At 44.5% G+C, this 14,637-nt stretch overlaps 1 protein-coding gene across 1 annotated transcript in view; it reads right to left on the minus strand.

Moving 5' to 3' along the window:
• The window catches only part of abca12 (ATP-binding cassette, sub-family A (ABC1), member 12), a 62,553-nt gene that overhangs the window by 18,961 nt on the left and 28,955 nt on the right, over nt 1-14,637 (minus strand). The window contains 24 exon segments of the mRNA XM_048238602.1: nt 44-163; nt 518-657; nt 766-961; nt 1,177-1,341; nt 1,863-2,033; nt 2,685-2,809; nt 2,937-3,016; nt 3,175-3,383; nt 3,587-3,693; nt 4,973-5,076; nt 5,394-7,107; nt 7,110-7,792; nt 7,989-8,203; nt 8,406-8,579; nt 8,763-8,905; nt 9,055-9,173; nt 9,467-9,612; nt 10,049-10,119; nt 10,339-10,451; nt 11,720-11,997; nt 12,206-12,276; nt 12,496-12,608; nt 13,907-14,184; nt 14,393-14,463. Of these exon segments, the coding sequence (XP_048094559.1) occupies nt 44-163; nt 518-657; nt 766-961; nt 1,177-1,341; nt 1,863-2,033; nt 2,685-2,809; nt 2,937-3,016; nt 3,175-3,383; nt 3,587-3,693; nt 4,973-5,076; nt 5,394-7,107; nt 7,110-7,792; nt 7,989-8,203; nt 8,406-8,579; nt 8,763-8,905; nt 9,055-9,173; nt 9,467-9,612; nt 10,049-10,119; nt 10,339-10,451; nt 11,720-11,997; nt 12,206-12,276; nt 12,496-12,608; nt 13,907-14,184; nt 14,393-14,463 (5,606 nt within the window).

A 14,637-nucleotide genomic window follows, 5' to 3' on the forward strand; every position in this document is an offset into this window, starting at 1 on the left:
TACAACAGATTTTCTAGACCGTTGTTATTCAGATTTTGTATACCTGAAGTAATGGCAAGGTCTGATTCAGAAGTTTTGCTGACTGCATCACATATGATGATGACTGGATCCACTCCTCCGAGTAGGTCCTTAACTGGCCAAACTGATGTAGCGTGCCATTGGACTGGTGTGGGGAGAGAATGAACACATGTCGATAAGGAAGGGTCAGCCATGCTTGAGCTTTCATTAGATTTAACATGTGTTCAACCAGAAACAAACTACTATTGAGGCAAACCGCTACAACAGACATAGTAAGTTACAAGACCACCTACCACAAAATGAAAATCTAAACACATTGCATTAAAAACCATAAAATGATCACTACACATGGCAGATTAGATTGAAAAAATATACATAACATAAGATAAAATAGACCTCAGCAAAGCAAGAAACCCAGACTCAACTCCTAATGGCCTATTGTGCTTCTTGTGTCTCAGTAAGCTCCCTGTGCTGATGTTGGACTGTGCAGAGCTCTTACCTTCCTGATGATCTCTCTGGTGAGGGGCGTGTCTGGGGTGTAGAGCACCTGGCCCAGCAGCATGGGCTTCAGGAAGGCCCAGGCCACAGCGCCGCCCGTCGTGTTCACCATGTCCAGGTAGAAGTTCATGCAGAATGGCGCTGGAACGCAAAACAGTTCACATCACTGTATGTAGTTACAGGCAAACACCTCGTTGCTCCATGTTAGTGTATGTAATTGTGGGAGAATGTTGTACACTGATATCTTACAGGCATCCCGGGGAATCTTGAACTTATCGATGAGTTCATCTCTGCTGTGATCGGATCTGGTCGAAGGGTCAGTCTCTGTCATGATGGGCAATTTAGAGATGCCAAAAAGCGCCATGATTCCATTTCGGCACAGGGCCCGGGAAATCGTGGTGAAGGTTGACTTGCTGGAGATTGTGGAGCGCTTGCCCCTCACCAGCTGCATGGTGGGAAGCAAATAGAATGACAGAGATGAGAGCCATCGGCATGGATACACCGGTGATACAAATGCAAATACAGCACAGTGTAAGCAAACAACAGTCCACTGAAAGACCCCGGTTCCAAATCCATAGTTGCTAACTAAGTTGGTTAACGCTCTGACCACAGTTGGCCACTACTAGCCTAGGGGCACATCTGCTAAGAGCTGACACTCACGCCGTGGAACTCAGAGTCCGCCATCAGGTTGAGGTTACCGAAGGACATCAGGTACTCCTGCAGCGTGTGGATGGCGGGCAGCAGCTTGTTCATCATGTCCATCAAGAAGTGCACCATCTGTATCATGACTCTGACCAGGCCCTGCATGTCACTGGACAGCAGCATCTACCGGAGAGAAAGGAGGGGAGAACAGGAGTCAGTGGGCCGCGGGGAGCGGGCAGCCCAGCCAATGAGCCGCTCTCACCTCTCACAGTATAGCGCAGTGGTCAAACATACCATTAACTCTATGATTAACATTATAAATGTCACAAGCTAAAATTACAATATTAGACATTATATACAAGTTAGGGGTTTGCCATTACCCATTTAAATAGTCTAGATCAACATGTGGAAGAGGATGATTTTTCAGTTACATGACATTTTCTAGCACTGTAACATAGCATACATATATGAATTCATCTATACTATGTGTCATAAAGCACATACACAATATAGAAAACACATGCATATATGAATGAATCTACACTATGTGTCATAAAGCACATACACAATATAGAAAACACATGCATATATGAATTAATCTATACTATGTGTCTTACACAATATAGAAAACACATGCATATATAAATTACTGGTAATCTACACTATGTGTTATAAAGCACATGCAGAATATAGAAAATCCTCACCTTGTACACGAGATTCTCTACACTTGCGTGACGGACAAACAGAACTACAAAGTTGTACCACTGGTCAGCTCGGAGTGAACAGAAGGTCTTGAAGAGGAGCGTGTATGTGGTATTTAACTGCAGCATGGAGGGGTCACTGCAGTGGCGCAAGTTGGTCAGCAGAGCCAGAATCTGTGAACAGGAGCAAGAAGAAACCATATTTACTGTGTGAGTCACTTACAGTGGCTCTCAAGCAGCAACATTCAAAATTGTAGCCCTGAACCAAAAAAAAACATGCTATTGATTTTATATGTCATAATAAAATAATTCTTTACACCCGCATCCAGACAGATGTATTTCTCTGATGCAAGACTACCACTACTGCCCTTATACACAGATCCAGCACAGCAGGGATTTTAGTGCACAAGAGTATGTCTCTATGGTGATATTCAACACGGCCAACACATGATTATTCCATGAAAATGCCACTGAGGTTCCTTTCAATATGATATATTCATCTCCAAACATTCTGACAAAAATGTGTGTGTGTGTGTGTGTGTGTGTGTGTGTGTGTGTGTGTGTGTGTGTGTGTGTGCATGTGTGTGTGTGTGCACACATGTGTGTGTGTGTGTGTGTGTGTGTGTGTGTGTGTGTGTGTGTGTGTGTGTGTGTGTGTGTGTGTGTGCATGTGCATGTGTGTGTGTGTGTGTGTGTGTGTGTGTGTGTGTGCATGTGCATGTGTGTGTGTGTGTGTGTGTGTGTGTGTGTGTGTGTGTGTGTGTGTGTGTGTGTGTGTGTGTGCGTGTGGGGGAAGAGAGGAGAGACAGTGTGTGAGCGTGATACCTGCAGGTTGCTGCTGGGCAGTGTGAGATTCAGCAGCGCCTCAATGATCTCAGGAGAGATCTGTGTGTATTTACGGACATCCACTGCAAAGGCTGTGACATTCTGGAATAACTCAGCCACCTTCACTGTTAAACAATGCAAAAGACAGATTAATGGTGAAAAAGCAGTACAAGTACTGAGCACCTGCTGATTTGATACTGACAATGGTACTGCCTGTCAGGGTGGAGTTGTACTTGGCCTGTATTGGCATACCTTGTGGAGCAGTCATGTTGATTTCCAGTGGTGCAAATGAGCTTACATTGAAACCAATCACCTGGGAGACAACATTGGTCCTACAACACACACACATACACACACACACACACACACACACACACATACAAAATGAGATCACCACGACATACTAGCATAACAATAAACCTTCACACATTCCAAACATCCATAAACTTATAATACAAGCTAACTATGAAACATTGTGAAGGTACAATACCAGTCAGTTTCTAAGTTGTAGGTAGCAGGGTCCCCGACGAACAGCTCAAAAAGCACATTATACAGGTCAGCGCCATCTTGTGTCATGTTGGTGATGATCTCATGGAGAGCCTGCATGGCCGGGGCCACTGACTGGCACAGGAGACCAGATGGGAGGGAGAGGGTCTGGGTGAGCTGCTGGACAGCTTCCATCCTCTCCAGAGCACACAGCTACAGCGAAACACGGAGAGAAAGAGAGTGTGAGCAAAATCAGACCATTAGGACACCTTTCAGCACTGTATGCCTGACTGGGTTTAACATTTTTGACCTGAGCATGCGGCAAAGGAGATTGTGGATTGAACTAAGAGTGCAGATGCACTCGGCAAACCGTATCTTTAAAAAAAATAAAATACGCATTTTTCTGCGATTCCAACCTGAGAGGCGAAGCGCCGCAGCATCAGACTGTAGTTGGCATTCCACATGTCAGTCATCAGGAGCTCGGATGCTGTCTGCACGGTGTGGAGCAGGAGGTTCAGGTTGTCTGCAAAAGCACCAGGGGAAGAGGGGGAGATGGGTACGGAACAAAACAAAAGATCAGCTCTCGCAGTGGCAGCTGTGGGCCCCTTTGGGCATCATTACAATCTCCTCACTCCTCTCCTCAGTTCTCCACAAAGCGGCAACTGACAGGGCCAAGCTGAAAGAGGCCGACTGGGTTGGGCTCTGCATGAAGTTGTGTGCAGAAAAAACATCTGACAGGCCCCATTGACGGAGCACCCCGAGCAATAAACAAGACAAGGCAGGAGTAACATTAAATCCATAACAAGTCAACGCTGCTGATAATACACAGGAATAGAGTAGAAAAACAAAAACAAAAACATGTCAGCAAAAATCCAATCTTAGGATAGAGAGAGTAAGTCACTACTAGCAAGTATGCTGAAAATAACTTCCCCAAACAAGTGACAAGTTTATGAGGTGAATTCAATTAATTAAATCAAAATGGGTGGAATTATCTGATTATGAAGATGTAAAGAGCACAGGTGTACACTCAAAGAAAGACAGAGGCATAACATTCTCCCTAGAAATCAGTCAGAGCTGTACAGTGAAACCGTAGCTGGAGAAGACGAGGAGGTGGAGATTCTCTATCCAAGCCTGGTAATGAGACACTGAGTGGCTCCATCTTGGAGGATGGCCATATGCCTTCCAACTTGCTGTGCTTTTGCAAGGTTGACATTAAGATTACAGTGCATAGGCAAAATTTAGAGTAACACAAGATTTTAGCCTCAAACTGAATCAGCAACGCATGTACACGCACACACACACACACACACACACACACACACACATACACACAAGCACACAGACACAAACACACAGAGACACAAAGACACAAACACACAGACACACAGATACACAGATACACAGACACATAGACACACACACATTCACATGCAAACACACGCACACACATATGCACACACAGGTGCACACATGCACACACACACACACACACATATGCACACACAGGTGCACACATGCACACACACACACAAACACTTTGCTCAATGATGCATTGATCCATAAGAATTATGGCTACCAATAAATTATATTTAGTCAGTGGGCTCCATATTGTGCAGAAGACATTACCCAGACAAATTGTGATCATGGCTGGATGCAAAAACTTGAGTTGAAAGCAACAAAGGTACTTGCTAGTTTAGATGCCGTATACAATAAAACAGCAAAAAAACAAGACAGGATAAATGTACAGTAAAACCTGGAGTGACAGTGAAACTAAGACAGGTAATGTTTGGGCAGTGTTGTACCTTCAGTTTCATTGGTCAAGATGATAGTTATGTTCTTAATGAGGCCAGTGTAAGGAAGGCCATCAGGGAGGCTTTTGGCAATGTCTGCCAGGACCATGGGTAATCTGTAGGAACACACAAATGAGCTCAGTCACTTCAACAAGCTCAGCAGAATCACACATCGCATGGTTCTTTCTGTGTACGGCTCAGTGCAAATTGGGCCTACTTGGATCAATTATGGTAATACAATTCCACGAATCCTAGGGTTTGCTCTTTTCACAGTTCAAAACTTATGCTATTTCTGAAGACGTAGGCAGTTATTAAGTCTAAATGCCAAGCAGGCAGAAAATATGAAGTGAAATCGCCTAAGGGCAAAAGGGTTGGCCCTGTTAACACCTTTTCATTTATAGGAAGAGAACATGATGTGAGAGAGGCAACTTACTCGTCCACCCAGTTTGTGCTGTTCATCATGAACAGATGGCCCACATTCATTGTGGTCACCCCCAGAACCTGTCTGGCCAGATTTGTCTCAATGCTGCTGTCGGCTAAAGAGAGAAGGCCATGGATGCTGTGGAGGATCTGCTTGGAGAGCTCGGCTGACTGCGTCAAGGGGTCACTGCCGAAGAGAAGGGTCTGGAGGGCCTTCTGCAGGGTGGCCTCTAGGTCTCCCAAAACATTGCCTGTGGTCTCAGCAACGGAATACTGCACCATGGTCTGAAGGGTATGGGCAAAGTCTGAGACGATGGACATAGCTCCCTCGAGGTCCCCTGTGCTGCTGGTGTAATTAACGGCCTGGGCGACGTTCTCCAGGAAGATGAGCGACACGTTGAGGTAATGGCTGCCTTCGGCTGGCATCACTGTACTCAAAGTGATCACCACGCGCCTGAGCGAGGTGAGGGCAAGCGTCAGGTCTGATGAGGACGAGGCCATCAGCAGACCCTCAAAGACACTGAGGGACACTTGGTTGGATACGACAGCGAGGACGTGTGCAGGGCCATGCGCGTTCATAGACACTGGGCCTTCTGTGATGTTGAGGATGGTGAGAAGGGAGGCCGTGACTTCCTGAGAGATGTTAAAGAAGGCCGGACGGATCTGGTTTGTGCTGGACACCCCGGAGAGAGCCGAGAGGAGGGCCGGTCTGAGGGCGGCAGTGTACATCTGCATGTCCTCGGGGAGGAGGGCAAGCGTCTGCTCGATGCCCTGGATCACCATCATCTGTGTCTCCTGGTCACTGGTGAATGTGTGGCTGACGGTGGAGAGGTTCCACAGGATGTGTGAGGCCACGGCACTGCTCAGGACCACCGGGTACACCACCTCCTGGATGGAGTGGCCGCCGGGGAGGCTGACCTCCCCAGAGTAGGCGAACACATGGTTCAAAGAGCCTGAGATTATATCAGCTGACTGCAGCACTTTCTCAACATCGTGTGGATATGAGATAAGCATGGCAAAAGCTTTGATCATCTGCCCTGAGGTGTTGAAGTACATGAGGTTCTCTGTTGAGAGAACCGGGGCGAAAGCTCTCACAGTTTGGTCCAGAGCCATCAGGTAAGGTAACAGGCTTGTCTGTGATCCTGGATTGGAGGCAGTGGCAATGATGTCTTTGAGAATAGCTGTGATCTGTGGGTTGATGTCTTTAGCTTCTTCGATATTCTGTAGGAGAATGTTATTGAGAGCAGTGAGAAACTCTGAGGCTATATCAGTGATGTTCTCTTTGCGACTGATGAGGTGATCCACCACACCAGAGAGCTGTTGAGCCATCTGCTCAATTCTCTGAGCAATGTTGAGAGAAGGCTGGCGAGACAGTATCATGGCCATGTCGACTGTTCTGGCGAGACTCTCTGCCAGCTTCTCAAGCTTGCCCAAGTCCTCCACACTCCAGCCATCCTCTGCAATCTCCATGAACAACTCCACAAAATTCATGGTCTGGCTGGGGAGCATCAGGTGGGACAGCACATTCAGGGCGGTGTCGATGGTTTCATCGTGTGCTGAGCTTCCGGTCATATCTCTTGTTACGCCCTTCAGAAAAATAGCCAGATCAGGGTTGGAGAAGAAGACATGGACAGTCTCAATGATTTCTTCTGGCGTGGGTGGGATGGCCAGAGCTTCGAACAAGGCATTGTAGTCGATCTCCAGGAGGTCCAGGAAGTCATCCATGGGCCCCTCATGGCCTCTCGCCGCGTCCTCCTGGATGGAGCCTGACCCACTGACATAAGGTTCCTTTGCAGTTCTTCTAGGAGGCCATCCAGTGGGGCAAAGAAGTCGCTTGTACTGGTGATCTGTCTCAGCATGTTCAATGCATTCCCAACAATGTCAGTGAAGAGATCAGAGCCAGGTAGGTCTGAGGTGAAGTGTGACACCATCTTTAAGACAGCCTGAACCACATAGTAGATTTTCCGAAGAGCCTCAGTGAGGAATCCCATTCCAGTTTCTTGGGTGGTTCCGAACCAGTTGACTAATTCAATGGCTCTCGCCAGGACAACACTTGAGGAACTGGACGCAAGAATCTGCTCCAATGCACTATATGCCATAGGCCAGTCACCTAGTAGCTTCATCTGAATGACCTCCTTGATAACAAATTTCAGAAGTCTGTCGATGGATGGTCCATCAATGTTGTTGATGTCTCCGCTGAGCAGCAGGTGAATGGACTCACTTGTGACATTCATCCCAGTCAGGAGAATCTCAAGGGCCTCCATGAACACCTGCTGGCCTGATGTGGTGTTCATCAGACGCTGGCTGTTCCGCAGGGTGTACTCGACGGCCTTCTCCACGGCCTGGATATAGGGGCGCACCCAAGGAGCAACCAGCTCCACTTGATCCAGTGCCATATCGAGGCCTGAAAAACTGAAATAAAGACATCAGTTAAAAAACTAAAACATGCATGTTTACCTAGCTTAGCATAGACAGAATTTCAGAATATATCATCAACTGTGACACACTGGATACCATTCAAAACATTTCAGTTTTGCATTACTACTACTTTTGTTGTACACTCAGACACAAAAAAAATCTAAATTTTAGGAGGGATAAGCATGGCAACCTTTGATACAACTGCAGATTAAAAAGCTGTTCATTCCAGTAATCTGGGCTTCCTGCTGTGATCCCTGGCAGGCTGGCAGATATGTGATCTATGAGGACTGTGATTAGCTGTTGAGAAGCGTAGGTCTGGGACAGACTGGCATTGTAGAGAGACTCCAGAACCTGCACAATCTTAGCTGCAGTGGCATTAACCGACTGGGCCTCTGGTCCAGCTCCCTGTGCAGAAAGAGTAAAGCAAATGCATCACATGCAAAACACCGCATACAGAAGATGCATCCCTATAGACCTTACAGTCAACAATATAGATCTACAGTGCCATCTAGTGGTTAGTTCTGTAAGGACAATTGAACATTAAATACTACTAGATTTTGGAACCAGGATATTTACTGGCTTCAGAATAAATGAGTTTTCATTTTACCGTTGTGTTGAATGGTGGGAAATATCCGGATAAGTTACTGGCCTCAATGAAAGGGGCCAGGCTGATGTGGCACCACATGCTCAGGCTGCTGGGAGGGACCCCTGCCGCTTCTCCAGCCTCCTCCCACATTTTCAGCACATCGCTGCAATTCAGTGCTCTGCCCTCTTCAGCAGTCTAAGGGACACAGTTGTGACAGAAATCACATATAAGTACTGCCCTTGCATTGTTACTACAAAACTTGTCTTTGGAGATAAAAAACAGCAATGGACTGCAGGGGTGGGGGTGAGGGGGGGGTGGTTGCATCGGGCTTATACGTTAACTATGCATTATTGGTCTTAACACTCTGTTCTGTATAACCTGAATGGCAACTTCAATGGTGTGCTGTAGAGCCAGCTGGAACTCTCTGAAAAAGTCAGCCATGTCAAAGTTGCTGGTGTTCACAGCCTGGAGCAGGTTTGTGGTGAGGTTTAACAGAGGCTCCTGTACGCTGTGGATGAACTCTAAAGAAAAGGGGGAAAATGATGGTCAGAAACCAGCTGCTAAAACCAGGGGGGTACACTACAGGACTGGAAACAGCATGCAGAAATAGATGGAACCGTAGCCTTTGCACACGATTATAAATTAAATAGAACATTGTTGATTAAAACACCTGCTTGAGCATTCAGATTGTCTGCCATCATTGAGAAGACATGGAGAGTGGAGGGAACTTCATTCCAGGCAGGGGTCCCTCTGATGGTTGTCAAAAGAACTGCAACAATCCTTTCAAGCCTGTGTAATATGGAATGCATATTAATCATGGAAACAATTCTGTAAAATACACATTTTTACATATGTAAATGTAAATACTTTTAAACTATATTCATATTTAAATAAATTACTTAATGTAGTAAGCATATCATTATTGTCATATATAATGTTTAAAAAGAGGCACCATAGAGTCTAGGGTCAAAAGGCCAGCTGTCTTGCTAGCTGAGGTATTTTGATTATATATTTGCCATTGTTCAGTACAAGCTGGCAAGATTTTCACTGGATTTCCAAGATTTAGTGATCCATGGCTTTACCTTTCAAAAGTGTGTTGATCAGCCTGTCCAGTGATGATTTGCATGAGAACAGGGAGTGTGTCAGCAAAGACCTTGGCAGAGTGTGGAGTCAGACCCTGGGCCTGATCCCCAAGAAGAGGGAAGAGGGACCCCAGGACCCCTCCGAGCTGAGGGACAGAGATATTGCACACACCCATTGCTTAGAATGGAAAAATACTTTGGAACAAATATGTACTCAGTACTATATCAGTAATGCTGTAAGTATGCAGCCAAAGTCTGCAATCAGTGGCAGCATCACATACTTCTCCTGGTTGACATGAAATGATTGATGGTATATTGGACCAGATAAAACTGGATGTCATTTGGGTTTTACATCCATCCCTGCATAACTGAGTTTCACATTAAATACATACATATAAGAGATATTCATGGGTATATGTACTTAAATGTTATGTGTGTGGGAAATTGAGTAGCTTTAAGTTTTCATACATTCTTTTTTAATGGAATATTTTAAGAAACATGCTACAACTCTGTCTAACTGGTCTAGCAGTGCTGCTAACTGGGACTACAGAGATGAGAACAATATGTAAAAAATATAGACACCTGTTCTGCAACATCTTCAATATCCGTGAAATTCAACGTTCCCAGACCTTCCAAAATGTCCATGGGGCTTCCTGTTAAAGTACAGAGACGGCACTTAAACATCACACCCACACTGGCATTGTGTCATTATAAAATTCAAAGTACTTTGAAGCTAAAAATCTGTTTCTTTATAAAATAATGACAGGGAGGCAACTGATGCAATAATACAATTATTCATGGTGGCAAAAATACAGTATTTACATAGTCAAACTATGCTCAAACTACATAGTCAAACAGAAAACTGGACTTGCCATCTGTTGCATTCAGGATGAATTGTGTTACTCTGGTGATGAGAGAAAGGTAGGGCTGTGCAGTGCTGTTCTGTGGCAGACTGTGTGCCAGTCCTTTCATGATGTTCACAATGCTGTCAAAGATCAACACAGATGGTCCATTAAGTCACATTTCACATTCATTACCCTTACATTGACTTCAATAAATTAATAAAGTAAATAAACTGGATGTACCGCAAAGTGGTACAAAATATGACCGCCGTTCAGTCTTGCACATTCTCTCCGTAAAAATAAATCAAGTGTCAATTTGTCTCCATCTCCTACTCCATCCCCTACTCTTGCAACTTTTGTGTATGTAAATTAGTGTGTCCATGTGTGCATTTGCTTTAGTGTATATGTGTGCTTCTCTGTGTGTGTGTTTTCACTTGTGAGTGTGTGTATGGAGGTAATGGGATGTGAATGTGTATGTGTTTGTGTGTGTGTCTCTCTGCTTGCCTGCATGTGTGTGTGTATTCTGTGTGTATGTGTATGTGTGTGTTCGCTTGTGAGTGGGTGTGTGGGGGTAATGGTGTGTGTGTGTGAGTGTGTGTGTGTGTGTGTGCCTGCTTACCTGCATGTGTGTGTTTTATGTATGTGTGTCTGTGGGTGTGTTTATGTGTGTGTGTGTGTGTGTGTGTGTGTGTGTGTGTGTGCGTGTACATGTTTGTGTTTATGTGTGTGTGTGTGTATGCGTGTGAGTCTGTGCGTGCATTCTGTGTGTGCGCATGTATGCCTACATGTCCAATGTGTGTGTATGTGTGTGCATGTCTATGTGTGTGTGTGTGTTTATGTGTGTGTGTTTATGTGTGTGTGTGTGTGTGTGTTTTGTGTGTGTGTGTGTGTGTGTGTGTTTATGTGTTTATGTGTGTCTGTGTGTGTATACCTGTGCTTGTGTGTGTACATGTTTGTGTTTATGTGTGTGTGTGTATGCGTGTGAGTCTGTGAGTGCATTCTGTGTGTGCGCATGTGTGCACGTGCGTACGTATGCCTACATGTCTAATGTGTATGTATGTGTGTGCATGTCTGTGTGTGTGTGTGTGTGTGTGTGTGTGTGTGTGTGTGTGTGTTTATTTGTGTGTGTGTGTGTGTGTGTGTTTATGCATGTGCATGTTTATGTGTATCTGTATGTGTATACCTGTGTGTGTGTGTGTGTGTGTGTGTGTGTGTGTATGTGTGTGTGTGTGTGTGTGTGTGTTTATGTGTGTGTGTGTGTGTGTGTTGGGGGAGGGTTATGTGTGTCTGCATGTGTGTGCATGTGCGGCGGTTATAATAAATCAAACATAGACATATTCCATTAAATACTTTGGCATTGTTATATGGCCATTAGTTAGTTAGTATCGTAGTGTGTTAAGAGTTTACTTACATTATATTCCACTGGTCAGGTCCAGCAGGCTGAGAGATGGTCTCAAAGTAAGTAGTGACCACATTGGTCATGGGAAGCAGCACCTCGGCAGCCATGTCTGGTATGAGTGACCTGATCAGATCCTCCACACTCCTCGCAAGAACAAGGCTGAGGTGGTTTGACTCGGCATAGCTCATGTTGGGATGGAGGATTAGCTGAAGTGAGCTGCCTAAGGCTTCCACAATCTGATGGATGACTTGACTTGCCAACGTTCCATCGTTACATCCATCCTTGCATAACTGAGTTTCACATCAAATACAAAGGGGTTTTCATGGGTATAGTTACTAACATGTTATGTGAGTGGGAAATTGAGTAGTTTTATGTTTTCATACATTCTTTTTGAAATGGAATATTTTAAGAAACATGCTACAACCCTGTCTAACTGGTCTAGCAGTGCTGCTAACTGGGACTACAGAGATGAGAACAATATGTAAAAAATATAGACACCTGTTCTGCAACATCTTCAATATCCGTGAAATTCAACGTTCCCAGACCTTCCAAAATGTCCATGGGGCTTCCTGTTAAAGTACAGAGACGGCACTTAAACATCACACCCACACTGGCATTGTGTCATTATAAAATTCAAAGTACTTTGAAGCTAAAAATCTGTTTCTTTATAAAATAATGACAGGGAGGCAACTGATGCAATAATACAATTATTCATGGTGGCAAAAATACAGTATTTACATAGTCAAACTATGCTCAAACTACATAGTCAAACAGAAAACTGGACTTGCCATCTGTTGCATTCAGGATGAATTGTGTTACTCTGGTGATGAGAGAAAGGTAGGGCTGTGCAGTGCTGCTCTGTGGCAGACTGTGTGCCAGTCCTTTCATGATGTTCACAATGCTGTCAAAGATCAACACAGATGGTCCATTAAGTCACATTTCACATTCATTACCCTTACATTGACTTCAATAAATTAATAAAGTAAATAAACTGGATGTACCGCAAAGTGGTACAAAATATGACCGCCGTTCAGTCTTGCACATTCTCTCCGTAAAAATAAATCAAGCTTGTCAATTTGTCTCCATCTCCTACTCCATCCCCTACTCTTGCAACTTTTGTGTATGTAAATGAGTGTGTCCATGTGTGCATTTGCTTTTTTGTATATGTGTGCTTCTCTGTGTGTGTGTTTTCACTTGTGAGTGTGTGTATGGAGGTAATGGGATGTGAATGTGTGTGTGTTTGTGTGTGTGTGTCTCTCTGCTTGCCTGCATGTGTGTGTGTATTCTGTGTGTATGTGTATGTGTGTGTTCGCTTGTGAGTGGGTGTGTGGGGGTAATGGTGTGTGTGTGTGTGAGTGTGTGTGTGTGTGTGTGCCTGCTTACCTGCATGTGTGTGTTTTTTATGTATGTGTGTCTGTGGGTGTGTTTATGTGTGTGTGTGTGTGTGTGTGTGTGTGTGTGTGTGTGTGTGTGTATATGTTTGTGTTTATGTGTGTGTACATGTTTGTGTGTGTGTCTGTGTGTGCATTCTGTGGAGTGTCATGTGTCTGTCGCGTGCATTCTGTGGCACAATGCATGTATGCCTACATGTCCAATGTGTGTGTATGTGTGTGCATGTCTATGTGTGTGTGTGTGTTTATGTGTGTGTGTTTGTGTGTGTGTGTGTGTGTGTGTGTTTATGCGTGTGCGTGTTTATGTGTGTCTGTGTGTGTATACCTGTGCTTGTGTGTGTACATGTTTGTGTTTATGTGTGTGTGTGTGTATGCGTGTGAGTCTGTGAGTGCATTCTGTGTGTGCGCATGTGTGCACGTGCGTACGTATGCCTACATGTCTAATGTGTGTGTATGTGTGTGCATGCATGTCTGTGTGTGTGTGTGTGTGTGTGTTTGTGTGTGTGTGTGTGTGTTTATGTGTGTGTGTGTGTGTGTGTTTATGCATATGCATGTTTATGTGTATCTGTATGTGTATTCCTGTGCTTGTGTGTGTGTGTGTGTGTGTGTGTGTGTGTGTGTGTGTGTGTTTATGTGTGTGTGTGTGTGTGTGTGTGTGTGTTGGGGGGAGGGTTATGTGTGTGTCTGCATGTGTGTGCATGTGCGGCGGTTATAATAAATCAAACATAGACATATTCCATTAAATACTTTGGCATTGTTATATGGCCATTAGTTAGTTAGTATCGTAGTGTGTTAAGAGTTTACTTACATTATATTCCACTGGTCAGGTCCAGCAGGCTGAGAGATGGTCTCAAAGTAAGTAGTGACCACATTGGTCATGGGAAGCAGCACCTCGGCAGCCATGTCTGGTATGAGTGACCTGATCAGATCCTCCACACTCCTCGCAAGAACAAGGCTGAGGTGGTTTGACTCGGCATAGCTCATGTTGGGATGGAGGATTAGCTGAAGTGAGCTGCCTAAGGCTTCCACAATCTGATGGATGACTTGACTTGCCAACGTTCCATCGTTACATCCATCCTTGCATAACTGAGTTTCACATCAAATACAAAGGGTTTTCATGGGTATAGTTACTAACATGTTATGTGAGTGGGAAATTGAGTAGTTTTATGTTTTCATACATTCTTTTTGAAATGGAATATTTTAAGAAACGTGCTACAACCCTGTCTAACTGGTCTAGCAGTGCTGCTAACTGGGACTACAGAGATGAGAACAATATGTAAAAAAATATAGACACCTGTTCTGCAACATCTTCAATATCCGTGAAATTCAACGTTCCCAGACCTTCCAAAATGTCCATGGGGCTTCCTGTTAAAAGTACAGAGGCGGCACTTAAACATCACACCCACACTGGCATTGTGTCATTATAAAATTCAAAGTACTTTGAAGCTAAAATCTGTTTCTTTTATAAAATAATGACAGGGAGGCAACTGATGCAATAATACAATTATTCATGGTGCTTAAAAAATACAGTATTTACAT

The sequence above is a fragment of the Alosa alosa genome, chromosome 3 (assembly GCF_017589495.1).
Source record: "Alosa alosa isolate M-15738 ecotype Scorff River chromosome 3, AALO_Geno_1.1, whole genome shotgun sequence".
Classification (NCBI taxonomy): domain Eukaryota; kingdom Metazoa; phylum Chordata; class Actinopteri; order Clupeiformes; family Clupeidae; genus Alosa; species Alosa alosa.